At 39.5% G+C, this 27,648-nt stretch overlaps 1 protein-coding gene across 2 annotated transcripts in view; it reads left to right on the top strand.

Moving 5' to 3' along the window:
* SPARCL1 (SPARC like 1) overlaps positions 1 to 27,648 on the top strand; it is a 56,093-nt gene that overhangs the window by 3,983 nt on the left and 24,462 nt on the right. For both annotated transcript variants that reach the window (NM_001133196.2, XM_054553307.2), the window contains 1 exon segment: positions 25,951 to 26,015. In NM_001133196.2, coding sequence (NP_001126668.1) covers positions 25,962 to 26,015 — 54 coding nt within the window. In that variant the 5' untranslated portion in view covers positions 25,951 to 25,961.

The following is a 27,648-nucleotide window of genomic DNA, read 5'->3' as shown; positions in this document are numbered from 1 at the left end:
TGCTATGGTGTAGTGGTTATGGAGGGGAATTCTGGGACAGACTGCCTGGACTTGAATCCTGGCACTCATACCTTCTAGTTGTTTTAATCTAATCCATTCTGTGCCTCTGTCTTCTCATCTGTGAAATAAATATAATAACAGTCATAAAATTGTCATGGGAATTGAATGAGATTGAGCATGTAAGGCATTTATTACAGTATCTAACCCATGGTAAAGGTTGGCTGCTAAGCTCTGGAGCCTCAGTTTCCCCCACTTGTGAAATGTGGATAACAGCTAATTCATAAGATCATTGTATTTTTTTTTTTTTGAGACAGAGTCTTGCTCTGTTGCCCAGACTAGAGTGCAGTGACATGATCTCAGCTCACTGCAACCTCCACCTCCTGAGTTCAAGTGATTCTTGTGCCTCAGCCTCCTGAGTAGCTGGGACTACAGGCATGTACTACCATGCCTGACTGATTTTTGTTGTTTTAGTAGAGATGGGGTTTTGTCATGTTGGCCAGGCTGGTCTCAAACTCCAGGCCTCAAGTGATCCTCTTGCCTCAGGCTCCCAAGGTGCTGGGATTACAGGTGTGAGCCACCATGCCCAGATGATCATTGTATGATTAACTAAAATAATGAATGTACATGCTCAATAAGTAGTAGTTATTACAATTCTTTTTCATGGTTTTGTTACTGAAACACCAAGGTTCCAGTCTAGGTCCTGCTGTTCACTTCATAGAAAGCGAATCGCTGAGACAACAAGTATTGCCAATGAAGAATGCTTTAATCAGGTGCTGCAGCTGAGGAGATGGGAGCACAGTCTCAAATCCATCTCACTAACTGACTAAAACTAGGGGTTTACATAGCAGGGGAGAAATGTAACAATGTGTAAGAAAATAAGACTAGGGAGGGGTAAGGAAATAATCATGGTGAATAAGGGGTCAGGCATGTGCTGCAGTGATCTGGTGAGTTTCCATTCTTTTATACTTTTTTAGAAGCCTGAAGGTCCTGTCCTGAGGAAGGAACTTAGATAAAACAAATATAAGTTTCACACTTTAAGACCAGGAGGGTCAATTTCTATGTTTTTCAAAAAGAACTGTCTGTGGGACTATTGGGTAAGTTTCAGTTTGATCTAACTCTGACATGAATGGCCTTTTTGAACTTAGAATCTCCAGTGAGTTAAATATACTGAATAGAGGCTTCAGAATTATCATTGCATAAATGTGAACCATTTGATTTCTAAAGGGGGAAAAAAAAGTATTGTGACTTTTTACATTTATAAAGGATCATCTCATCTTGATGAACACTAGGGTAAAAAGTATTAAAACATCTTATCTTTCATTAACTTTTTATTAAGTTTCTGTTTCAGTTCCTCCAGTGTTTTCTAGGTCATGCAATTATGAAAATAAGTTAGCATTTTTATCTTACATCTCAAACAACTAATGTATTCAGTGTTCTATCTCATGCAAAATGCCAGAGATGCAGCAGGGAGCAAAACCAAAAAGGGGCTGAGCTCTTGTGCTGCTTACCATGTAGCTAGGAAAATGGTCATTGATCAAACCATCACGATAATGAAAACTGCACAGGCCCAAACATAAGGTGCCCCCAAATACAACGCCATCTTCATCTTTCTAGTGAGAACATCCCCAACCAAAGTGTTTGGCCAAACAGAATGTACAAATGGGTAATATATTGTAATGTACACTTGGGATATTTAATCTATGGTTCACATACATATTTAATATGTTATTTTAATTTAAATATTTTATACTTATTAACATGACTTTTTCCTTTCTCACATTTCATGAAACAATTTTGTTAAAACTCTTCATATGCATCTTTAACACCAATGTGTATGTTCACTGGATCCACGCTGTAATTATCTAATACAGAGCACATCATCAATCCTTCTGCAAGTTGCTAAACATCTGCTGATGCTGCAAATTTAATCCCCAGGCATTAGTCCTCATTCGTGGTCATGCTCTCCACACTTTCATTACTTACTAGATTGTTTTTTCCAGTGCTCTTTAAAGGGCTTATTTAAAAACCACTTGAAACTGTAAGTGTGGCTTTCTAAAACTGTGTGATTCCAACTTGCAATAATGAAATCATACCTCAGGAATAATGACTAAACCTGCTTTAAATATCTTTATCTATTTTTTCATCCATTTTGTCAAGGTGACCTTCCTAAGAACAAAAATAAGCATTGCTTCAGTTTTTTGTTTTTTTGTTTTTGTTTTTTTTTTTTTGAGACAGTCTCTTTCTGTCACCCAGGCTGGAGTGCAGTGGTGTGACCTTGGGTCCCTGCAACCTCTACCTCCTGGGCTGGAGCAATTCTTCTGCCTCAGCCTCCTGAGTGGCTAGGATTACAGGTGTGCACCACCACGCCTGGATAATTTTTTGTATTTTTAGTAGAGACAGGGTTTCGCCATGTTGGCTAGGCTGGTCTTGAACTCCTGACCTCAGGTGATCACCCAACTCAGCCTCCCAGAGCACTGGGATTACAGGCATGAGCCACCGTGCCCAGCTGCTTGAGATGATTTCTAATTGTTTTTTGAATAGTACTTTGCTGCTCAAAATGAAGAAACTGAGACAGTGGCCGTTAATGTGAGAGACTTTGGAAGCACTTGAATATAAGGCAAATCCCTCTTTTTTACAGCAGGATTGAAAAAAAACACATTTTATTTGAACACATGCCATATATAATGATATACTGAAATAGGTGTTATGAGGGCAAAACACCTCTGTTCTAAGAGAGTATATAAGGATCCTGACCTCCACTCAGGGTCAATAATGGCTTTCCTTGATCTGAAGTCTGAATAGAAGTTAACTCTGTGTGTGTGTGTGTGTGTGTGTGTGTGTGTGTGTGTATGTGTTTGGTGGTGGTGGCTGGGAGGAGTGGGTGCTGGTGAGAGAATTCTGACAGTGTGAACACTTGTGCAAAAACCCTGGAGCAAGAGGGATCGTGGCCTATTTGAGGAACTGAGAGGCAGCCAGCTCCCGAGAGCAAGGGCAGAGCAGTGGGAGATGTAAATCTCCATAATACTCCCTTCCCTGAGCACTAAATGTATGTGCCCTCTGCTTGATTCAGGTTTAATGTACACCTTTAACATCTGGATGGATTTCTGGTTAGTCTCAAAGCCCCAGCAGGCATGACCATGTCTATCCCTAGCTCAGACCCATATGGTGGTAGGTTCAATTAGGAAGGATGATGGGCAGTTGAAGGTCAGATGCCCAGAAAAGTCTTAAGTCATTGACTCTGAGTATATCATATACACTTACAGGGCTGGGACACCTTGATGTCAGATGGTGACTCAGCAGAGAACTCAAAATAGAAGAACGTCTTTTTCATCCTTCAGATGACTTTAGGGCCAAACCATGGAGCTCTCCCCAGAGACTCATTAATACTTTAAAAGCTCTAAAGCATCAGTGTTAACACTGGATCAGGTAACAGCACGTATATGTTAGCCAAAATATGACTAAGAGATTTGCTCTCTGATAACAAGGCCTTTGACTATTATGTAAAAACAAGGTGAACAGGAACGTTCTGAGTCTGATTATAAAGTACCTATAATAACTGTTTTGTTTACTACATTTCCCAAAAAGGAAATTTTTCCATAGTTGTAATAATTGCTAAAAATAGCAGTCTACAGGCTTCCTCTGATATAAACAAATTCAACAGAAGATACCTGGCCTTATTTGGATGCATGGATGTACATACTCCAGGAAATGATAGGCCAAGAGTACTAAGAAAAAGAAAGTAACAAGACAAACCTCTCCTTTTTCTAGTACACATGGTATGTCTTTCTTAGTTCATTAAACTTTAGACAAAGTGATAAACAGAACAAGTTGTCATCATCTGCCTTGAAATCCAAAAACATTGAACAAGTTCCCTAGGCCCAGAAGGGAAGGAAGAGAACTTGTAAATTTTGCTGAGGCTGCCAAAGAAGGAGCTAACCACTGGAGGGTTCAGACTGGAGGGTTCAGAAACCAGGGGAACGCTAGGCAACACAAGGAAAATTCAATTAGAAAGTCTTGAAGCAATAAGTACCAGCGCTAAAATTTCCAGGGAGTCACTGATGTGGCCAATATGAAAGAGGAATCCTGTTCCTGCTTTCAGAGGTATGGATGACTGCATTTACAGTCTGGTTCAGTGTTCAGACAGCTTATTAATGCTTAAGAGAAAAGGAAAGAGAAGGAAGATAGAAAGAAGTACAGCAAGGCAAGAAGTGCCCAGGGGAGACAGGTATGCTAAGTTGATTTAAGTGGCACGGCAATATACAGAACTTGAAAAATAAAATTTATCTTTTAAAATTTAAATGTAAATTAATGTTCTAAAAAACTATAGGAACTGAAAATAAATCAAATACAAATATCTACTTCGACCTAATCTTACTGTAATTTAAGTTTCTAGGAAATATCATAGAAACTGAAGTGGAACCAATTACAAAAAAAGAATGCAAAATAAACCATAGTACCGAAAATAAAAACATATTCTGGTCGTTTGTGTAAGTTCCCTAATAAATCTAGACGGAGAATGATGTTTTTGTGTTTTAGTGTATGCCAAACTTTAGACACCCTCCTCTTTTCTAGGAGATACAAATTTCAGGAGCGATATTTAGCTATTACAAACATAGCTTTTCATCAGAGATGGGGGGTAGCTGACACACACATGGCTCATTCTGCCCATACCTTTCAGGTCAATCTCTGAGGGCTTGGCTGGACTGTTTCCAGCTAGCAGAAAGGATATTTAGGCCCCTTTTCCTTGCTTTTCCAGGGACAGAGCTTGTAGAGTGCTGAGAAATCCAATTACAACTTCCTTTCATGGTGAAATCCAATTACAACCTCTCCCATGGTGAAAGCCAATCTTTTTGATACAAAAGGAAACTAAACAAAAGGGCTTCAGGCAGGGGATATGCTTGTGCTCTGCCTTCTCACTTTGGCAATTATGCAGGAAGGTTGCAATGACCTTGGCTTGCCTTGCTTAGGAACAAAAGTCATAATCTACTACCCCCTACTCCCACAAAAAGGAAAAACGTTTTCATATCTGATTCCAGGAGTTTGGGGAGTTTCCTCAAGGATCCATTAGTCAGGCAAAGCAAATTTTGAGCCAACACTTGCTCCCTCCCACACACTTTTTTTTCTGGCAAGATGACTTTTCTTATTGAACTTGGAATGCCATGTTAAACAAGAAATAAATTAGTGAATTATTTAGGCCAATATCCTCCCATAATCTGTTTCCAACAACTTTTTTTTTTTTTTTTTTGAGACAGTGTCTGGCTCTGTCACCCAGGCTAGAGTACAGTGTGCAGTGGTGCAATCTCGGCTCACTGCAACCTCCGCCTACCCAGCTCAAGTGATTCTCCTGCCTCAGCCTCCTGAGTAGCTGGGACTACAGGCACCCGTCACCACACCTGGCTAGTTTTTGTATTTTTAGTAGAGATGAGGTTTCACCATGTTGGCCTGGCTGGTCGTGAACTTCTGGCCTCAAATGATCCACCCACCTCGGCCTCCCAAAGTGCTGGGATTACAGGTGTGAGCCACCGTGCCTGGCCTGTTTCTGATACCTTTGTGATATCCAATGCTGTGTGTCACCCTTTCAGCCAACCTGTTTGCTTGAGGTTAGTGAGACTGCAGTACTGCTTGGAGAGGGGTCATCCTAAATTCCTAAAACCTGGTTGAGATAAATGGAAACAGTTCTCAAAACAGTAATTTGTGAAAATAGATATTTTAAAAGTACTTGACACAAGTTTACTAATTGCTGAGATATTTAATAATAAAATTACTAACCACATTCTATTCAAATCTCTGTCACTTCTGTATAATCACTGTACTCCACTGAATGTGTGTAAAACACATATTTGCAGCTTATAGGGAAAAAATTTGCAAATTTTCAGAAGAATCATGCAGTCAACTAATAGGTTTTTAATTGAAGATTAGTGGAGTGGGGAGTGGTAAATGGTTATCTTTTTCAAAACTTAGGACAAACTTTATCCTAGGTTCAAATAAAAGTGCTATGCCTACAAAGTTAACGAACCCACCATTCAAAGTGGCCCTAAATAGCTCTGAAAGCAAAGCATTTTTACATTATTTGATTCAACTTGAGTTATCCAATTGCCTATATAATGTGATAGGGACCCAGGCCAGACACAATGGCTCATGCCTGTAATCCCAGCACTTTGGGAGGCTGAGTCGGGTGGATCACTTGAGGTCAGGAGTTCAAGACCAGCCTGACCAACATGGTGAAAACCCATCTCTACTAAAAAATATAAAAATTAGCCAGGCGTGGTTGTGTGCGCCTGTAGTCCCAGCTACGCAGGAGGTTGAGGCAGGAGAATTGCTTGAACCCGGGAGGCGGAAGTTGCAGTGAGTAGAGATCGGCCACTGCACTCCAGCCTGGGCAACAGAGCAAGACTCTGTCTCAGAAAAAAAAAAAAAAAGATAGGGACCCGATAGGAAGGTACCCTGAGATGTACAAAAATCAGAAGAACTGACCTTTATGATGGGTAAATAAAACATGTAAATGGTTTCATGATGTGTTTGGTCAGATGTTCATGCTGTCTTAGCTCAATGAAATCATTTTTAACTTTCAAGCCATTAGTTCAGTGGATCCTCCCAATCTTTTACTGAGGACCAAACAATTTTGAGCTAATTCTCTCTAAATCAAGGGAGTATTCTGTTAGAATTCAGAAGAAACAAAGCACAAATTCTTAACCCTAAGTGTCTTCTTTTTCTCTCTTTTTCTTCCCTGTTGCCCAACTCCAACTAATAGGTTTTAAGGACTTTATAATGGGAAGAAGGTTAATGTCTTTCTAGAAAAACTTTTCAATAATTTCCTAAAATATGGGGAGAAGAAAATAGTGGAAGATGTTGTTATAAAATAGAAAAATGCTTGGTTGAAACCTTGGTACTCGTATTGATCTTGTACTCATTAGCTTTTTGGATAGGCATAGGAGGGGAAGAGAAGTATCAGCATCATCTTACGATAAAAACAGCTGATGTCTTCTTACAATCTGAAAATGAAGCCATTGATTTCAAAAGCAAATGTTTTATTATACTTTGAAAAACACTCTGGATTGGATCATTCAAGGTTATGATAGCCTGAGATAACTGCAGCCTCAAACTCCTGGGCTCAAGCAATCCTCCTGCCTCAGCCTCCTCAGTAGCTGGGACTACAGGCAGGAGCCATTAAGCCTGGCTTGAGGGGAAGAATCTTTTCTCACGGTGGGAGGACAAGAATTAACAGCTGTGGACCAGCTGTGGGCAAGCTGTGTCTTTTCCTCGCTTGAAGGCATCTTAACATTTTCTCTCTGAAGGCATAAATAAGCTTCCAGATTTTCACCCTATTTTCAAAGAACTTTTCAAACTCTAGCCTTAAAATCCATTAGGGTTTATTACATCTGCTTCTTTCAGAAAAGGTAGATAATAAGTAACTTTGCACCACTGAAGTAAGCAAGCAATTGTTTCCCATATTAAATGTGTTGGCCCCTACCAAGGTACATGAGAAGCTTGTACCATGATCTGAATCCTAAAGGAACTTCTGCTGGGACTGAATGCTTGCATTAGCGGTTCACACAAGAACTAAATGCTCATCAAAGTACACCATTATTCCCCAGAAGGTCCCAACACCATGAGAATGAGGCTACTTGGAACTGTTCTTTGGTATTATTTGTTGTTTTTCTTAATCCTGGAAGAGAACTACCCCCCAGCGAATAACTCTTGGTCCATTCACAGAGCTGAAAGCACTTGAAATTCCTCTCCCAACTAGCAGAATTTAACAACTGACTTGCTCTGTTAGCAAAAGAGAGACAATTTCCACTGAATCCAAAGAAGTTTTATATTATACTGGTAGAGTTTAACTAATAAGGGAAATTCAAATAAGAGCAGTCAGAGGATAAAGCCAAGAACTAGGCATTCAGGGGAAAGAAATTACAGGGGTAGTAGAGAAACAAATAAATTAAGGGGTAGGGAGAAGAGTTAAAGGCAGAAAAAGCAGAGGATTAATCTAACTGATAATTACAGGGGCTAGGCTTTAAAAGGTGTGTTGTCATACTATTAACAACATGAAGCCAATCATTCAGATATTATTAAGTTACTGCAACGTCACAAATGCCAGGACTTCAGGTGAGCCATCCTAAGAGCAGATTCAGGGTTTGTGAAGCCAAGAGTTTATACGTATGTTTGGGACCTTCTTTTTTAAAAATATAAAAGTCAAAATCAAGTCTAGAACTTTGTATGGAGTCTGCACAAGTGAGGGGCCTGGAAACTCAAGCTTCCTAGTTTTATGGCATGTCTATCCTGGCCATATTCAAATGTCTATACCCCAAATACAACAAAAAGTCGAGAAAAATAAATAAATGTAAATATGAGAAAATCCTGTGTTCTCTTTCTCTGAGAAAGAGAAAATAGTAGTACAGATACCATAGTAGGACTTAAGCAAAGTAAAATAAATGTGGCCAAAATAATTTCTCCCACTATAACACAGGGCAGGGAGTGGTGGACCCTTTCTGAAGGATTGGCAAATGTCTGAGAAAAAGAACAGGCAACTGTCTCCCTGGATGGATCCATCCCATCTGGAGCTCTGGAATGAGACACAGTGAGATTAGTGAGTGGTATGGTAAGATGAGAAACTCTGAAAGGCATGATTAAGAGGTGGTGAAAGGTGGCTATTGCACAAGCTTGGGTAAGATAAGCCTGGGGGATCCTCTAAATATAATTAAAGTAATCCCTCAATTACACATTATAGAAAAGGAGGAATGGACTAGTTTCGCCTGAGCAAGAAAGAAACAGACCTTTAAGAATGTGTCTGAAAAGCTGTCCCTCTGGGTGCCCTTTGGCTTCCATGCTCCTCAATGCTGACTGGGCACAGTGGCAAAGAGGGATGGTCAGGACGCACTCATGAATGGTAGTTCTGTGAAATGGAGGTGAGGGTCACAGATGGGAGTGCATGGGTGGTACACAGGTGAAGTGCTTAGCATAGAACCTGGCATATAGTAAAATCTCAGGAAATGAATATGCCATTGAATGAGCTACCATTAAATGGTCTAAGATAAAAATGTACTTTTTCAATAAAATAATACTTTGATGACCATAAATGATTCTACTACTAATGAGTACACTTGAGTGCTATTCCACACAAAAATATTTAATGTTTATAGCCAATTATATATTGCTTCTTAAAAACTTAGTGACTCAAAACAACTGTTTCATAATGTCTCGAGATCTGGTGGGTCAGAAATTTGGGCAGGCCTCTCAGAGGTACTCAGCTAGGAGACGAGCTGATCTGGAGTGGCACAAGATCTCTCCAGTCACGTGTCCTGTGCATTTGCAAGGACAGATGCAAAGCTGGGATTGGTAGAACTGTTGAAGTGTCTTCTGTGACATGACAGACTCAGAAAATGGCTCAAGGCTCCCAAAATGAGTTTTCCAGGAGATCCAGGTAAAAGTTCCAAGGTTTCTTATGACCTAGCCTCAGAAGTCACAGAACATCATTTCTATCTCAATCCATTGGCCAAGTAAGTCACTAAACCCAGTCCAGATTCAAGGGAAGGAGAATTAGACTCCACCTCTCAATAGGAGAAATAGCAAAAAATTTACAGCAATCTCTACCACAATATTTATACCTATTAAATAAGAAATGTAAGAAATTATCTCAAGGCAGCTACCCATGTGAGTTAGAATAGAGTTGACATTTGTGGGTGTTTGGCTCTTAATGGGAGATCTATATCTGCCATGACAAATGATTCCTCTGGAGATTTGTTTTAATGGTACATGGGTCAGCCAATAGAAAAACTCTAGGCATTTGAAATTCAAATGCTGGATGTTCTCTATAAAATGCTGTCTAGCTATCATCTTTTAAAATTCCAGCTGAGGTTCTCCTGAAAGTTTGGTAATGAGACACCCTGTTCCTAATAGAAGGAAAGGGCTCTCCTTCCAGTTACCTATCATCCCTCATCTTTAACCTCTCTAAATCCATAAAAAGAAACAGTGAGATGAAGGAAAGAAAGAAATAACCTAAGGACTCTAGTAAAGGGATGAATTAAAGTGTCTGAATTATTCATTATTGGGGTTATTAAGCCATTTTCTGCCTTATGAGTGTTTCAAAGATATGATAACATCTTTCATTTCATTTTTACAGTTGGTGAAATTACCAAATAACTATAGGATCACATTTGAATCTCAAAACAACTCCAGAAGATAGATAAGAAAAGGTATTATTATTTTTCCTGTTTTGTAGATGAAGAAACCAGTGACTTGACCAAAGTCTCTTAGCTGGTAAAAGGCAGTTCAAGTCTGGAACTTAGATCTTCCAGTTCCATACCAACTGTCCTTTAAACTATGCGGCTGCCTTTGAATAAGCTCACGCATTTGAGCAAAATAATATTTATTTAGTTTCACATCAATACTGCATATTTAAGTCTTTGAGAATAATAATTCTGTGAATTCCAAAATTTGTCTCATTTTTGCATTTTTCATCTGGAGTTTTATTTTCGATTTCTGCAAAAATAATCTGTATTTTGTAGTCAGTGCACACCAAACTCGAATGTCTCAAAATAAATGACTTTTTACTCATCCAAGAATAAATGGTATTCATCATACTTAGCAAGGACATCATGGTTTTGATTTTTCAAAGTACTTTGCAAGCATCAGCTAATTAAGCCTCCCTGAGTCTTCAGTATGACAGTTGTTTTCAAAATATCTCTCATTTCCCAGGAAAGTTCTCCATTCTGTCTTATTTATACAATCAGCACATTTGCTCAGTTCTTAAAATAAGAAGCTAAAGGCCATGAAATTATTTTTGATCGATATGTGGCAAATACAATTAGCTCAGTGAGACAAAAATGCCCAGTGACTAGTCTAAAGGACAACATGGAACACGACGGAAGAACACAAGGCGTTTTAAAGTCTAGATACTGGATTGTCCCACAAGGTCCTTCAAAAATAAAACACACGCATCTTCTTTATAATTGAAACTTGAAGGGGTTTCCTGCTTGGATCATTCTAAATGACATGACCATACTCTGCGTTTAAATTTTGTTTTCAATTACAGGATGGAAAAAACTCTTAAAAAATAGTTCCATCTTTGGACTCAGTAATAATCAGGCACCATTCAGTAAATGTTGGCTCTCAAAAAGCCTGCAGTAGTGGCCATCTGAGGTTATATGACAATCCCTAGACTTGTTCTATGCCTTAAAATATCTTCCATACAGCTACGCCAGGATTCTCAGCATTCGATAGCTCTTTTTGGGTTAAGAACAATGTGAACATACCTCTTACCTGAGAATAGAAATACATTAATTCAGGAATAATCTTTTTTTTTTTTTGAGATGGAGTCTCACTCTATTGCCCAGGGTGGAGTGCAGTGGCTCAATCTTGGCTCACTGCAACCTCCACCTCCTGGGTTCAAGCAATTCTCCTGCCTCAGCCTCCCAAGTAGCTGGGATTACAGGCTCATGCCACCACGCCCAGCTAATTTTTGTGTTTTCAGTAGAGACGGGGTTTCCTCATGTTGGCCAGGCTGGTCTCGAACTCTTGACCTCAAGTGATCTGCCCGCCTCAGCCTCCCAAAGTGGTGGGATTACAGGCATGAGCCACCATGCCCAGCCCTAATTCAGGAATATTCCTATTTCCTTGGTATGGTTTAGATGCATGCAAAAAACAAAGATTTAAAAGTATAGAATATAGGATAGGTGAGTTTGTGTTTAATGAGTGAACTAAAAGTAAATATGTTCTGGAACTAGCTCCTGGGAAGCTTGAAATCCCCTAGGGGAGGAAGATACGGAAAAGGGGAGGAGAAACACTAAGGTTTTTTTCCCTTATGTCACACTTAATACAAGACATATGTAGTTAATACAAGATATAAATGACTCTAATGATATTACTGATGACAAGCAGCAGGCAGAACAATGAAAATAATAATCATTTGCATGTGTAAGGTACTTCAGAGTTTGCAAAGAGCTCCCTCACCTCACCTTGCAAAGAGCTACCTTTGACATCGGAAGGAACTGTTATTCCCATCCTATAGATGAAGTTTGGAGAGAGAAAGTAATTTGTTCAAGGTAGTATTTAGTACTTGGCAAAGCCAGGGCCCAAAGCCAGAACTTCTGGCTTCTAGTCTGTAGCCTGTTCACTAGTCTGTTTGGGGAGAATATTGGATACTGAGTCCAAAGCTCAGCATTTCTAATTCTTGCCCACCTCTTAAGCCTTGTACATTTGGCCAAATAATTCAGACTCTTCAAATTTCTGTTTCTTTACATTTAAAAATTATTTCCCTCCTTTCTTCATTGAATCAAATGAGAGAGTATATAAGAAAACACTTTATAAACTGTGAAATGCTAAATAAATACAAGGAAGGTATAACTAAATCCATCTTAATAAGTTAATATGCCTTGGAACCCTGCCTCAAGACATCCTTACAGTTAAACTTTCCTTCCTTTTGTGTTAAAGAATAAAGAGTTCCTCCTTCTCTTTGGAGTTAAACCTTTCGCATGTGCTTTAATAGTAGACCAGTAAATATGTATCCAGGACTTACCAAGATGGTATTGTCTCACTTAATCTTCATACTATTTTATAGACAATGAGCTGAAGCCCCCAAAAGCTACACAATTTGCTTATTTATGCAAATTAAGTATTAGAGCCTATGACATCCTGTTTCAGAACTTATGCCTTTAATTGTTATGAAATATTGTCTTGCTAATGGTTTTGGCAACTGGTCTGTTTTTCCTTGTTTTGGTTTTCGGTTGCTGTAAAACAGTATTCTCTCACATTAAATGACTTAAAATCACATCCCTTCATTTGCTCATAATTCTCCAATCTGGATTGGGCTCGACTGCATGATTCTTCTGCTGATTTTGTCTGGAGTTAATTCATTTGGCTTCAGTGAGCTAGGAACACATCTGGGGCTGAATCATCCAGGAGGGTCTGTTATCCTGCAAGGTTCTGGCCACATGGTCTCTCATCATTCAGTAGTCTGGGTCAAGCTTTTGTACAGCATGGCTGATAGCTTCCACCAAGAGGAAAAACTCCAATGTGCAAAGGTTTACCAAGTTTCTGCTGGCATCATGCTTGCTAATGTCACATTGGTCAAAGCAAATCACAAGATTAAGGCCCACATCATAGGGAAACGAAGCCCAGAAGTTACGGTTTACTGGGGGTCATCATTGTTTACCATATCTCCTCTCTTTCCCTTTATCTTCAATTTGTCCTTATTTACCTGTCTTTTCCCTTCAGCATAGAAGGGAAATCTGGGGCTGGGCATGGTGGCTCATGCCTGTAATCCCAGTACTTTCAGGGCGCTGAGGCAGGTGGATCACCTGAGGTCAGGAGTTTGAGACCAGCCTGACCAACATGGTGAAACCCCATCTCTACTAAAAATACAAAAAATTAGCTGGGTTTGGTGGCACATGCCTATAATCACAGCTACTCAGGAGGCTGAGGCATGAGAATTGCTTGAACCCGGGAGGCGGAGGTTGCAGTGAGCCTAGATCACGCCACTGCACTCCAGCCTGGAAAACAGAGTGAGACTCTGTCTCAAAAAAAAAAAAAAAAAAAAAAAGCAAGAGGAAAGGAAAGGAAAGGAATCTGAATGATCACATTCAAATACAAATATAAATTTCCTGTAACTGCACATTCCCTTTAAGCTACCACGTTACTCTCCTTTGCACAGCCAATCATTTTTAGAGTGGTCTACACTCACTGTCCTCACTTCATCCGTGCCTGTTCACTCTCCAATCACTGCTGGCTGGCATCCACTGACACCACAGCAACAAAACTGCTCTCCCTGAGCTCCTCAATAACCTCTGCACTTCCAGAGGCAATGGATAATTTCCTGACCTCGTTTGCTTTGAACTCTCTGTGACATTTAACACTTCCCTTTTCTCATATGACTCTTCTTTCTCTCACTGTTTGTATCTTTAGCTCTTTCCATCCTCTGATGGTGCCTAATGATCTTCCCTCCCCAGGGTTCTGGCTCCAGCTCTCTGCTTAACTGGTTGAATAACTGCTCATGCTACAGCATGCAAACTACATCTGTAACCCCAAACTCCATGCTTACCTCCAGACCTATCTACCTAAGTATCTACTAGATATCTCTACTCAAATTCAACAAGTCCAAAACTAATTCACTATCTTTCTTCTAAAACCAAACCTTCCTCCTATAATCCTTCACCTTGGTAATTAATACCACCATTTATTAAGTTGTTCATATTAGAAATGTGACTCAAGACTTTTCCTTCTCATATTCCTACAATATCTAATTCGTCATTAAGTTTTATCTGTTCTTTTTTTAATTATTTCTTAGAACTATCCAGTTGTGTTTTGGTAAATGAACAACCCATTCTCTGAGAGAGGGAGAGGTGGGTGACACTTGATGGTTTTCATGGTGTGATTGATCCTCCCACCACAACTGATTTTGATGCAGGATATTTTCTTGACCGCTTCACGGAACTCTCGGCAGGGATGCTTTGTTTACTCAGCCCACCCTGCTCAATCCCTTGCAGGAGGGAGCACGCAAGCGAATGACTGCAGGAACCTGAGCAAGCGAAGGCAGGAACTGGCCACTTTGGCAACAGCAGGAGCAAACTCCATGTGGGCCCCTCACCAGCATCCAGGTGTGGGCACTGGCCACGCCAAGCCCCAGAGGGCGTGTAACCATACTCTTTTAGCTCCACCATCCGCAGACAGCAGTGTGTTATCAGCTCAGTGAGCCCTTTGCCTCATCACGTGGGGCAGCTGCCTTCCGCCAGCAAGGGCAAAGGGCCAGTGTGACGGCCTTTTTGGGTACCTGCACGTAGTGTGTCCGAGTTCTTGTCCAGTGCCCAAGAGGAATGAGGTCACACAGATGAATTGAAGGATGGTGAATGTGGAGAATTTTTTTTTTCAGTGATGAAAGCGGCTCTCAGTGGAGAGGGGAGCTGGAAAGGGAACGGGAAGGGAAGATCCCTCTCCTCTGAAGTCAAGCCACCTCTCTCCTGTGTCCAGGCGCTTCTTCTCAACATCAGGCTGCTTCTTCCTTCTGCTGGCTGAGTTCTGGGGTCTTTATGGGCACAGGGTGGGGACGGGGCAGGCCGTAGGTAGTTTTGGAAAAGGCAGTATTCAATTGGTAAAAAGACATTATTCAGAAAGAACCAATCAGGAGAGAATGGAAGTTCTCACTTTGGGCTGTGGGTTTCAGGCTTTTCGGCTTGAAGGTGGGATTTTTCCAGGGACCCGCCCCTGTATGCCTACAGTTTCTCTGCCTCCTGTTGCTATCAGTTTTAAGCTACCAACATGACACCGCTGAACAGAATAGGGAAGAGACATGCGGAACACATATTATATAGTATTTCCACCAACAGATACAATAGACGTAAATAACCTCAAAAAAGTAGATAATAGTAAAATAATTATGAAGTGATGAGTTTTTACTATTTATTTTCTTTGCTTTTAATATAATTAAACTATACATGTATGTAATTTAATTTTTAATTGATGGCTTTAACAACCAACTCAAAAAAGTCTTGAAATGTAACAAACAGCTCTCACAAACCAGTACAGCCTGGATCTATCCCTCTTTTCGCCACTCCTAAGACCACAGCCAAAATGTAAGGCTCTGACCACCTCTCCTTGATGTTACAATTGTCTCTCACAGGTCATGCTACTGGTCTGTCCTCCATACAGCTGTCACACATGCAAATCTGGTTATATCATCACCCCTGTCCACATGTGTGCACACACACACAGACATACACACACACGTGCACACACACACACACACTTACAATAATTCTTTGGGTCCCTATAGCTTTACGGCTGGAATTTTTAATTCCTTGTTTAATGCACTATGACTTTTACAATATGGCTATCTGCTTACTTTTGAGCCTTATCTACCCCAGCCCACTTCCCCTATTGACAGCCTAGAGACCCAAATATTAACATCCTAGAGACTCGATGCTTCTGCAACTTCACCCAAGCTGCTGCCTGCCACCCTCTAGAGTACACTTCTCATCCTTCATACAGCTAACTACTGTTTATTAGTTTTCAAACCTCAGATCAAGAATTACCTTCTCTGGAGGTCATCTCTATACAGTAGTTAAGAACACTGTAGTTAAGAACACAGACCTGAAATCAAACAGAAGTGTTAAATATCTGCTGTGCCACTTCCTAGCTGTGTAACCCTGAACAAGTTACTTAATCTTTATGCCCGAGTTTCCTTACTAGTGAAATGATTACAATAATGTGCTTACGTGATAGAATTGTTCAGAAGATTTAAAGAATATGTGTGTGCAAAGCTCTTAGAATAGTGCCTAGAACTTAAGTACTTAGGATGTAGTAAAGTTAGCTATTATCAACTACCTAATTTAAAAATGCTTCCTATCTCTCTTTCCATTGCATTATGTACATAATCATCACATTACACTATATGATTTTATATAAATATATATTTATAGATACATTATTAGCATATACATATATAAATATGCGTATATAATACATATATAGATACATGTATATAAGTATATAGATTACATATATACACATATAGTATACATTTAGCCCTCAACCTGTGGGATCTGACACTATCTCCAGGTATACATATATAGTATATACATATATAGATACACTATATGTATATATGTATCTATATACTTATATACATGTATCTATATATGTATATATTTATATATTTATCTATATACATATCTACTTATATACATATATGTATCTATACACACACACACACACATATATATGTTTCATCCATGGTTCCTGTCTCATAACTCCCATAGACCTTGTTATAATGTTATAATGTTGGTGCATTTTAGGCCTCATAAGCGGACCTCAGAATAACAGGATCTCTCTCTCTCTCTAATCTTCTATTTTTTTACCTGCTACTTTTTCTCCCCAAGGCAGGACTCTAATCTTCCCCTGCCTTTACCTACCTTGTGTGATTGTAGGTCATAAGACCCCCATTTCAGAAGGGGTTCTTCCCCATATTCTGGAGGAAGGAATGTTGCATGGAGAGGCCAAGAAGAGGCCCAGCACAGTGATCCATGTCTGTAATCTCAGCACTTTTGGAGGGCAAGGTGGGACAATCGTTTGAGCCCAGGAGTTCAAGACCAGCCTGGGCAACATAGGGAGATTCTGTCTCTACAGAAAAAAAAAAAAATTAATTACCCAAGTGTGGTGGCAATCGCCTGTAACCTCAAGTAACCTCAACTACTTGGGAGGTTGAGGTGGGAGCATGCTTGGGCCCAGGAGGTCGAAATCACGCCACTGCACTCCAGCCTCACAGAGTGAGACCCACCTCAAAGGAAAAAAAGAGGCCAAAAAGAATCTGAACAGATGGACCTTGCTGGGTTTCCCCACTCAGCCTTTGAGTACTAAAGCATACCCTTTTTGTCTAAACACATTTCTATGTGGTTGTCAATGGTGCCTATCCTTTTATGAAGTCTCCATAAAAGGCCCAAGGGGATGAGGTTTGAAGAAATTACAAGATAACTGAACCTGTGGAGGTTCCTAGAGGGTGTGTTCTGGGGAGGGCTTGGAAGCTCTGTGCCCCTTCCCCCATACCTCGCCCTTTCCATCTCTTCACTTGTATCCTTTGTAATATCCTTTATTATAAACCAGTAAACCTGAGTAGGTGTTTCCCTGAGTTCTGTGATGCACTCTAGCAAATTAATCGAACCGAAAGAGGGAGTCATGGAAGCCCAACTTGAAACCAGTCAGTCAGAAGTTCTGAAGGCCTGATCTTGTGACTGGTATCTGGGAAAGGGAAGATGTCTTGTGAGACTGAGCCCTCAACCTATGGGATCTGACGCTATCTCCAGGTACACAGTGTCAGAATTCATTTGGAGGACACTCAGCTTATGCCTGCTGCAGAGTTGATTGCTTGCATGTTGATGACGAAAAATCTCCCACATTTGGTCACAGAAGTCTTCTGTGTTGATTGTAGTGTGGTGTGAGACCACAGGAAAAGCAGTTTGAGATTTTCCACACGCAGAAACTCTTAAGACAGAAACTATGTATCCCTGTGCTTAGGCAGTGTCTAGTAAGCACTCAATGAATGAATTTAAAAAATGAATGAGTGATGCAAGTTCTGGCCAACTGGACATTCTTTCCTTTTGATTCATTCAGCTACATTTAGATTTAGGGAAATGAAGGGAACTTGTGAGATCATGTGAGATCATGCGGACAGATTAAAATGGAAATATTTTCTCAAATTTAATTAGCTGTGCATGTTGCTGCAACAAACAAAAAGAAATGAGCCTTATGACGCAAAATGCTTTTGATAATTCTTGCTCCCCTTTTAAGTTGTACCATTTGTAAGAAAATAGGGTAGCATTCCATGTGCCTAATTCCATTGTTATGTGTGATGAATGTCGGAAACACTCCTGGCATTAAAAGGAGCCTAAATGTGTGGCCAGAATGGACTTTAATGTTCCACTGGACAATTTTTCTGACCTCACAGCAAAACTTAAATTACATTATTTTCTGAGAATCTAAGTTGTTTATTCAAGAATCACAACTTAACTTATCAGGAAGATGAGAGAAAAAAGAATTAAAATTTATTGAGCATCTCCTAGGTATCGGGCATTTTTACCTGTACCATTTCTTCTAACTCTCACAAAACTGAATTAGATGTTTTATTAGTCAAGGTTCTCCAGAGAAACAGAACCAATAGGAGATAGGTAGGTAGGTAGGTAGATAGATAGACAGATGATAGATAGATAGATAGATAGATAGATAGATAGATAGATAGATAGATACATAGATACATAGATAGATAGATATAGATAGATAGATAGATAGATAGATAGATAGATAGATAGATAATAGATAGATAGAGATACAGATAATGAGGACTTAGTTCACATTAGTGGAGCCAGTTCCAGGATGTGCAGTCAGCAAATTGGAAAGCCAAGAGAGCAAATTGTATAGTTCCCGTTCAAGTCTGAAGACCTGAGAACCAATGATGTTGAGTTCTAGTCCAAGTCTGAAGGCCTATGAATTGGAGGGCTGATGGTGTTAAGTCCCAGTCCAACAGCAGAATATCAATGTCCCAACTCAAACAGATAGGCAGAGAGAGAGAGGGAATTCTCCCTTCCCCTGCCTTTTTGGTCTATTCAGGTCCCCAGTGGATTTAATTATGCCCACTCACATTGGGTAGAGCAATCTGCTTTATTCTGTCTACCAAATCAAATGTTAATTTCTTCAGAACACACCCTCAGAGACACACCCAGGAATAATGTCTAAGTAGATAGCTGGGCATCCCATGGTCTAGTCAAGTTGACATATAAAATTAACCATCACAGATGTTATCCCCATTTTTAGATGGGGAATCTGAGGCTTAGAGGGCTAAGTAACTTGCCAAAGATCATATAGATGGCAAATGCTGCTCCAGAGTTCAAATGCATGTCTCTCTAATCTGAAAGCACCAGTCTGCTTCTGCTAAACCAATGGTTCTCAGTCAGGGCGCTTTTGCCCCCCATGGAACATTTGGCAATGTCTGGAGACATTTTTGGTTGTCCCTAGCTGGTGGGGGATGGGGGCTCCCTACTGACATTTAATGGGCAGAGGCCAGGAATGCTGCTAAGCATCCTACAATGCACAGGACAGCCCCCCGACAACAAAGAATCATCAAGCCAAAATGTTAACAGTGCCAAGATAAAGAAACCCTGCACTAAATCATACTATTCTGTATTTCTATAGTTTCAAAACCAGTAGAATAGTAATGACATACTGATCTAAAATATAAGGCTAGGCACAGTGGCTCATCCCTGTAGTCCCAGCACTTTGGGAGGCTGAGGTAGGAGGAATGCTTGAAGCCAGAGGTTTGAGACCATCCTGGGCAACATGGCAAGACCCCATCTCTACAAAAAAATACAAACAATTAGCTGAGCTTAGTAGTGTGCCCCTATATCCCCAGCTACTTGAGAGTCTGAGGCAGGAGGATCACCTGGGCCCAGGAGTTGGAGGCTGCAATGAGCTATGATTGCAATTACACTCCAGCCTGAGCAACAGAGCAAGACTCTGTCTCAAAAATAAAAATAAATAAATAAAACAAAATATAAGTGACTATAGTTCCATAAATCTAATAAATATTTGTGGAATAAATGAATAAATAAGTAAACATTGAATTTAAAATGTAGAGGAAAGAAACTACGTTTTTCAATGATTCTTTACAATTAGCATTCACTAAGAGAATAGAATGTTTTAAATTATCATTGCTAATAGAGTCCACATATTTACTTTAAGCATGAATTACTATATATGAAATATTTTATTTTAATACAATAAAAATCATGGAATATATTTTAGTGGGTTTAGTAGTTTAAGGGGAAAAGATAGCAGCAATTTAGGGTTCATACAATTAATGGAATTATTTCCAATTTTAGAATCCTAAAATATTAGGGCTAGAGGATCATCTAGGTCTCACTCTTCATTGTTCATCACTTGAGAAAACTGTATCTAAGAAAGGGCAAGTGACTTTCCCAAGGTCTCCTGGCAGTCAGGGACACTGCTAGAGCCAGAATCCAGCTCTCCTGACAGTTTAATGCTTTTCTCATTGTAAGGTGCTTTTCGATGTATTAGAGTTTGGGGACAGCAGGGGGAGGTTGCTCCATGTTTTTACTTAAATACATTTTTCTTTCATGGAAAATTGAATTCCTATGCTTTTTGCCTTGTTTAGGCCATAAGATGTTTTATTGAAAGAAACTTTCAATATCAAGTAATCCAACCAGCCTTCTAAGATAAGCCTTTTCCTTCAACACAAAGAAGTGCATTCTGCCAAGTACATGCCATCTTACTCCTTAAAATGTTTGGAACTTTTTGTTTAAAAACTCAAACTCAAAGTGAAATCTCAATTTGTCACAATGGTGGTTTTTTTGTTTGTTTTGGGATTTTCTTAGTTTTTGTCCCCCTTCCTTATACCTTTGTGTAAGAGGTAAAATGGAGAATTTGCAAAATAGCTAGAAAAAAGCTGGAGTAGGAGCCAGGAAACCTAGCTTCAATCCCAGCTCCCCTTCTACAGAGCTCAGTGACCTCCAGCATGTCACACTGTAGGCTTTCTAGGCCTGTTCTTCATCTGCCACATCCTGGGGTTGTTGTAAAGATCAAATAAGGTAATATCCCATTTGTAAATTTATTTGGTAAACCCAAAGCACTATGGCAATAGAAATGTCAAGTATATTTTATATGCCATTACCCATTCTAAATAAAGTAAACATGCATTCCATTGTTAATATTCTAAATTTCTCCTTGTTATATGTAGTCATTTTCAGAAGGATCACTTAGAAGAATTATACTTGAGTCTCCAAGTACATGTCATTTTCATTAAAACTGGGAATTGATTAGTCCAGACTAGTAAGGTTATAAATGATTTAAGTTTCTCCCACACCCCTGATTCAACCCTCCCACCCCCACCCCACCACACACACACACACACACACACACACACACACACACACACACAATACCAAATCACTTTCTATGTGCAGCTTTACTCTCCATTCTTCCAACTCACTCTTCCCTGGTCCAGGTGGCCCACCCTGTGTGATTTGAATAGTGAGACAGGTAAAAATGTGTTCTTGTTCCTAACATGATGAGGAAGTCTATGCTATAGCCCTGTTTTCTTCAATAAAAACTTCATTTGCTGCTACTTTGAGAGGCCGAGGCAGGTGGATCACTTGAGGCCAGGAGTTCGAGACTAGGCTGGGCAACATGGCGAAACCCCCATCTCTACTAAAAATACAAAAATTAGCCAGGCATGGTGGCACATGCCTGTTATTCCAGCTACTTGGGAGGCTGAGGCATGAGAATCACTTGAGCCTAGGAGGCAGAGGTTATAGTGAACCAAGATTGTGCCATTGCACTCCAGCTTGGGCAACAGAGCAAGATTCTGTCACCAAAAAAAAAAAGAAAGAAAGAAAGAAAAAACTTCATTTGCTGAGTTAGAACCAAAGACTCATAGGAATTCCTATGTGTCACACTAAAAATGATGATGATAATGATGGAGGAAAATATGAAGAAAATATGAAATGGAAGTCATCTGTTGTTAAATGGAGATGAAACATATACATATGTTGCCACTCCGTGCTAAAATTCCAGAATAATGATAGCAAAAGAATAGTAATAATATAGACTCACAGTGACTAAGATAAAAGAAGAGGAGACAAAGAAGATAAGTGTCAACACATCTTTAAAAGATGGAAGACTGACTAGAACAGGGAAAGGTTAAACCTAAGAGTCTGCAGAGAAGGATGCCATAGACAAAGAAGGAAGCCATTCACACTGAAGAACCCGTGCAAGTTTCCAGAATTGGAGGCATCAGGTGATTTGGCAGGCAGGGTGAGGATAGAGGCTGAAATCTGGAGTATTGGTTGAAAGCCTATCAGATTAACTCTTAGATTCAAGATCCTTCCTCCTGCCTGCACAGCCAGAGGACTTCCATGTTACAACACAAACAGGAAGAAGCTTATCCTCTGGCTCTGCACTCAGGGTAAGCACAATGTCAGGTAGGAGGTGGAGCCATACAGAAACCTAGGGATTAAGTGAAAAATCAGTGTGTGCACTGAGAGAACTCCAGTCTCTTCACTCATTTCACAGAATGCTAGCAACCAGGTTTATATTTGCTTCCCAAGGTAAGAGGTATGAATTTCTCCTCTAGAAGAAAGAAAATCTCCCTATAATATCTGACAATGACATTTGGGGTGCCCCATCAAGACTGTCAGGTTACTGCTCCTTGGAAGCCCTCCAATGCTCCATGGAACTGTTCTTTGGAAGCCCTCCAAGCCCTGTCCATAACGTTCTAATTGGCTTTCTAGTGACTCACTGCTAACTATTAATGGACAGCCAAATACATCAGACATTAGAGAAAAGCTTTCAACATGAAAAACAAAGATCAAAACAAACTAACTGGGAGAAAAAAGGAACAAGAAGGAAACAGAAAATGCAGAGTGCAGAGGAAATTTTCAAAATATTGATTAATATCCTCAAGGAGACAAGAATATATGTCATACTAATAAAGAACAGGACAATATTAAAAAGAAGCCTTCGGGAAATAAAAAATTAACAGTATATAAGCATATTCTCACTCATATGGAAATGAAAAAAGTTGATCTCATAGAAGTAAGAAGTAGAACAGAGGATACTTGAGGCTGGGAAGGGTGAGGAAAAGAAAGGAATAGGGAGCTATTTGTTAAAGGACATAAACTATAGCTAATAGGAAGAATAAGTTCTAGTGCTCTATACCACTGTAGGATATTATATATTTCAAATAGCTAGAAAAAAGGCACTGTTCCCAATACAAAGAAATAATAACTGTTTGAGGTGATGGATATGCAAATTATCCTTATCTGATCACTATACATTATATGTAGTGAAACATCACTATGTACCCCATGAATATGTATAATTATTATTTGTCATTTTAAAAATTAAATTAAGAAAATGAAGTATAAGAGTATAATTTTTTTTAATCAAAAAGAGAGGCCAGGCACAGTGGCTCATCCCTGTAATCCTAGCAGTTTAGGGGGCTGAGGCGGGCAGATCACTTTGAGCTCAGGAGTTTGATACCAGCCTGGGTATCATGGTGAAACCCTATCTCTAGGAAAAAAAAAAAAAATCAATAGGAGAGATGTAAGGTAAAATTGAGAAAGTTTCCTAGAATGATAGACACACTATTGAAGAGAAGAGCAAAAATGATTAGCAAATCGGAGAATCAACCTCGGAATTCTGATATTTAACTAATATAAATTCCAGAAAGAAAAGACAAAAAATAGAAGGGCAAAAATCATTAAGGAACTAACACATAAAATGCTCCCCAGAACTGAAATATAAAAATTTCCAAATTCAAAGGGCCTAATGAGTTCCTAAAGTAAATATAAAAGTATCCAAACTAAGGCAGAGATGGTAATATTTCAGAAGACTAGGGCCAACTGTAAAAACATAAAAGCATCCATAAAGAAGAAAAAAATACTGTGTTCATAAAAACATTGGGGAAAAACTCACATCAGAGTTCTTACTAGCAACACTGGAAATTACAAGAAAATAGACCAATGCTTTAAAAAAAATTCCAATCTAGAATTCTATATCTAGTCAAACTATGTATCAAGTAAATGGTAAAATACAGATATTTTTCTAATATGCAATACCTTAAAAATTCTGTCTCCTGTGTATGGTTTCTCAAGAAACTTATGGAGTATGTGCTTCATCAAAATGAGGGAGAAAACTAAGAAAGAAAAATATATGGGACTTAGGAAGCAAGAAATCAAACAGAAAAAAAAAGACAAAGGGGATTACCAGGGTGTGGTGACCCCAGGTATGGACCCCAGGAGAAAAGCTGCACAGCAGCCAGGGATACACCAGTCTAAAGGAAGCAAGAACTCCGAGGCTCTGGGAGTGCCACTTCCAAGGGGGGAAATGGACACAAGGGATTTCCTTAGGGGGTTGTTGATGTTGCTCTGTTGTTGTTATTGTTGTTACCATATTAAGGGGAAGTTTTAAATTTTGTTGGAAAATTCAGGAAGAATAAGTGATGGGAGCACAAAAAAGTATGTAAAAAGCTTTAAAAGGAAGCCAATTTCTAAATCAAAACAAAACCAAAATATCGTTCAAGAAAAGAAATGTCAGTGTGGTTCAACACATGAAATTACTACTTGGTTCAGCTGTGAGGAATATTTACATTGTCATGAATGTTAAATAAAAATTTAAACAACAATTATGATAAAATTATTTTAGGAAGAGAAAGGAGGAAGAGAAGTGTGTGTATGTGTGTGCGCGCATGTGTGTGTGTGAAGTGATAGTTGTTGCAATATTAAATCCCTAGAGTAATATTTAATATATTTTAAAATATCCATTTAAGCATATTATTTAGAAATATTGGGATAAGTAGCAGAAGAAACTGCTCAGTTTCTTTATAAACCTCAAAGTCTTATTTAAAATTCTGTGAATGTGTTTATGTTTGCAAAAAATAATTTAAAGGAGTCATCTAGTATTTCTGCGCGATCCATAAAACCTCTACTAGATACTAAAAACTGTAGCCCTAATCCCAGCTGGAGGTCAGACTACCAGACTTAGGGATATCCTGCAAAAAAATGTAGGCTGCCCACTACTTTTAAGAACCACAATAATATAACTGGTGTGTGGGAAAAGCCTTAGACCCAGAGTTCATCTGGAGACAACTTACTTAACCTCTCTGAGCCTCACTTGTCTCATTTCTAAACTTAAAGAGTTCGTTTGGAACTAACTAAACTCAAATGAAAGGCAAATACCAAAAGTGAGACAGATCGAGCACAAACCCCAGCATCCCTTACAGAGGACAGTCTCAACTCAGATGCAGCCAACCGCTGTCATGAAGGCCTGTTGTTGCTAAGAGGTCAGATGATTAAAGAGAAACTGGAAATTTGGATTTTGACATGAAACCTCTGGAATTTAAAATACTGGTTTAAAATGCACAGTGCCTACCAAACCAAACCTATCTGTAGGCCACCCCCAACTCACAGATTGCCAGTAAAGACCTCTAAATTAGATGAACATTAATACCGTGTAGGTCTACGACTCTGTGGCAGTGCAGTGCTGTATGACTAAAAGTCTTCACTGAATGAATGTGTTTCTTTACCACTAAACAGGCAGCGTGTTTTTACTCAACCTTGACATACCACATTACTTCATGACTTTTTTTTTGTTATGGATACTCATAAATCTTAAGACCTGAGATCTGCACAGAGTCTTTACTCAAAGAAGTACTGTCATAAACAGAGATAGGTTCTGCTGAACATGGCTGGACCAAAAAGTCAGGGAGTAATTTTCACAGGTATGCAATTGAGTAAGAACTGCCATCAATCTGTCTTTTCAGACATATTAATCCACAAAGATAGAAATCACTTTTATATGCCAAGGACAATATCAAGCTCAGTATTTGCTAAGATTGTCTTTCAGTTTTTCATAAGGAAACTTTTTCCTGCCACTGATAATTATCTTCTTGGTTCACAGATCTGGAAAGCATGAAGACTGGGCTTTTTTTCCTATGTCTCTTGGGAACTGCAGCTGCAATCCCGGTAAATTTCCTTTCTTCTGTTATTACATCTCTTTCTCCTGACATTTAATGTAGAAATCCTCCATTTAAAAGAAAATGTTCTTATATAATGGTTTGAAATTCTCTTTTTATTTTAATTATATTCTTTATTGCCCAGGTAATAAACAAATAACTGGAAAACTCAAGGTACTTAAAAAAATTTTTAGAACTATCAGGTTCTAGAGGACGCAATAAATATGCAGCAGAAAGTTTGGGCTATCAGTTTGTTTGCCATAGAATCTGCCCAAATACACAAGAGACAGGAAGAAATGAATTCTCCCAGGGAAGTTCATCACATTGTTATTATAAACCCAAGATTTTAGGACAGGTGTGGTGGTTCACACCTATAATCCCAGCACTTTGGGAGGCTGAGATGGGCGGATCACCTGAGATCAGGAGCTCAAGACCAGCCTGGCCAACATGGCAAAACCCCGTCTCTACTAAAAAATACAAAAATTAGCCGGGCATGGTGGCGGGCACCTGTAATCCCAGCTACTCGGGAGGCTGAGGCAAGGAGAATCAATTGAACCCAGGAGGCGGAGGTTGCAGTGAGCTGAGGTCACTCCACTGCACTCCAGCCTCGGCAACAGAGCGAGACTCCGTCTGAAAAAAAAAAAAAAAAATACTTAGGGTGCATATCCACAGTCTCCAGCAGCATTTTCTTCAAGATCAAATAGATGCTGGCTGAGAAATTTTGAGAGTCTATAATGAAAACAGAAACCAATGAGCTAGGCAGGAAACGATATGGTAATCATAAATCAGCTCCTAACTCATCTTTGGGAGGCTGTCCAAGCAAGTATGCTGACAGTAGGCAGGACTAGAATATTCTCTTCTTCATGGTCAGATATATTGGCCCCATTTGCACAGCAATAAAGCAGCTGTACACAAATCAGATCATTTGAAACCGTGTCAGTGGCCTCAAAACAAACTGAAAGTTAAAAAACAAATGAAACCATAGCATGAATGACCACTGGAGATGTTCCGCAAATGATTCATGTAATCCTTCATTAAACCAAAGGATTCGTGCCATTTTTTTTTCTTTTTCACCAAATGGAGGAATCAGCCTCCTTTAAATAGACAAAGCAATTTCTCAATTGTCTCTTTCCTCCCTTCCTCTCTAGGTCTAAAATTCTGTCCTTGCTTTTTGGATAAGTTGTTGGCTAGCTCCTGGTTGACAAATGTGTCAGCAAAAACAAACTCCATGGCACCCAGACCAAGCTGTTCTTGGAAGACAGAGTTTATGCCCACCATCAGGAATCATGCTTAAGTAGTATGGAGCTACTCTAACTGAAATTATACATTACACCCTGAAATTACAAAAGTGGGACAACTTAATGTTCAACACTGAAAGGAGTTCCCACAAAACCATTGTTTTCTCCTGAAAATGTGCTTTGTCCTTATGGCTGTTGCTGTTATGTAAATAAACATCAAAAAGTGTCTTTGGGCCAGGCACAGTGGCTCCTACCTATAATCCCAGCACTTTGGGAAGTCAAGGCCAAAGGATCACTTGAGCCCAGGAGTTCAAGACCAGCCTGGGTAACATAGTGAGGTCTCGTCTCTACAAAAAATAAATAAAAAATTAGCCAGGTGCCATGGCATGTGCCTATAGTCCCAGC

The sequence above is a fragment of the Pongo abelii genome, chromosome 3 (genome assembly GCF_028885655.2).
Source record: "Pongo abelii isolate AG06213 chromosome 3, NHGRI_mPonAbe1-v2.0_pri, whole genome shotgun sequence".
Taxonomy (NCBI): Eukaryota; Metazoa; Chordata; class Mammalia; order Primates; family Hominidae; genus Pongo; species Pongo abelii.
The sequence above is the reverse complement of the archived record's forward strand: the minus strand, read 5'-3'. Positions and strand labels throughout refer to the sequence as shown.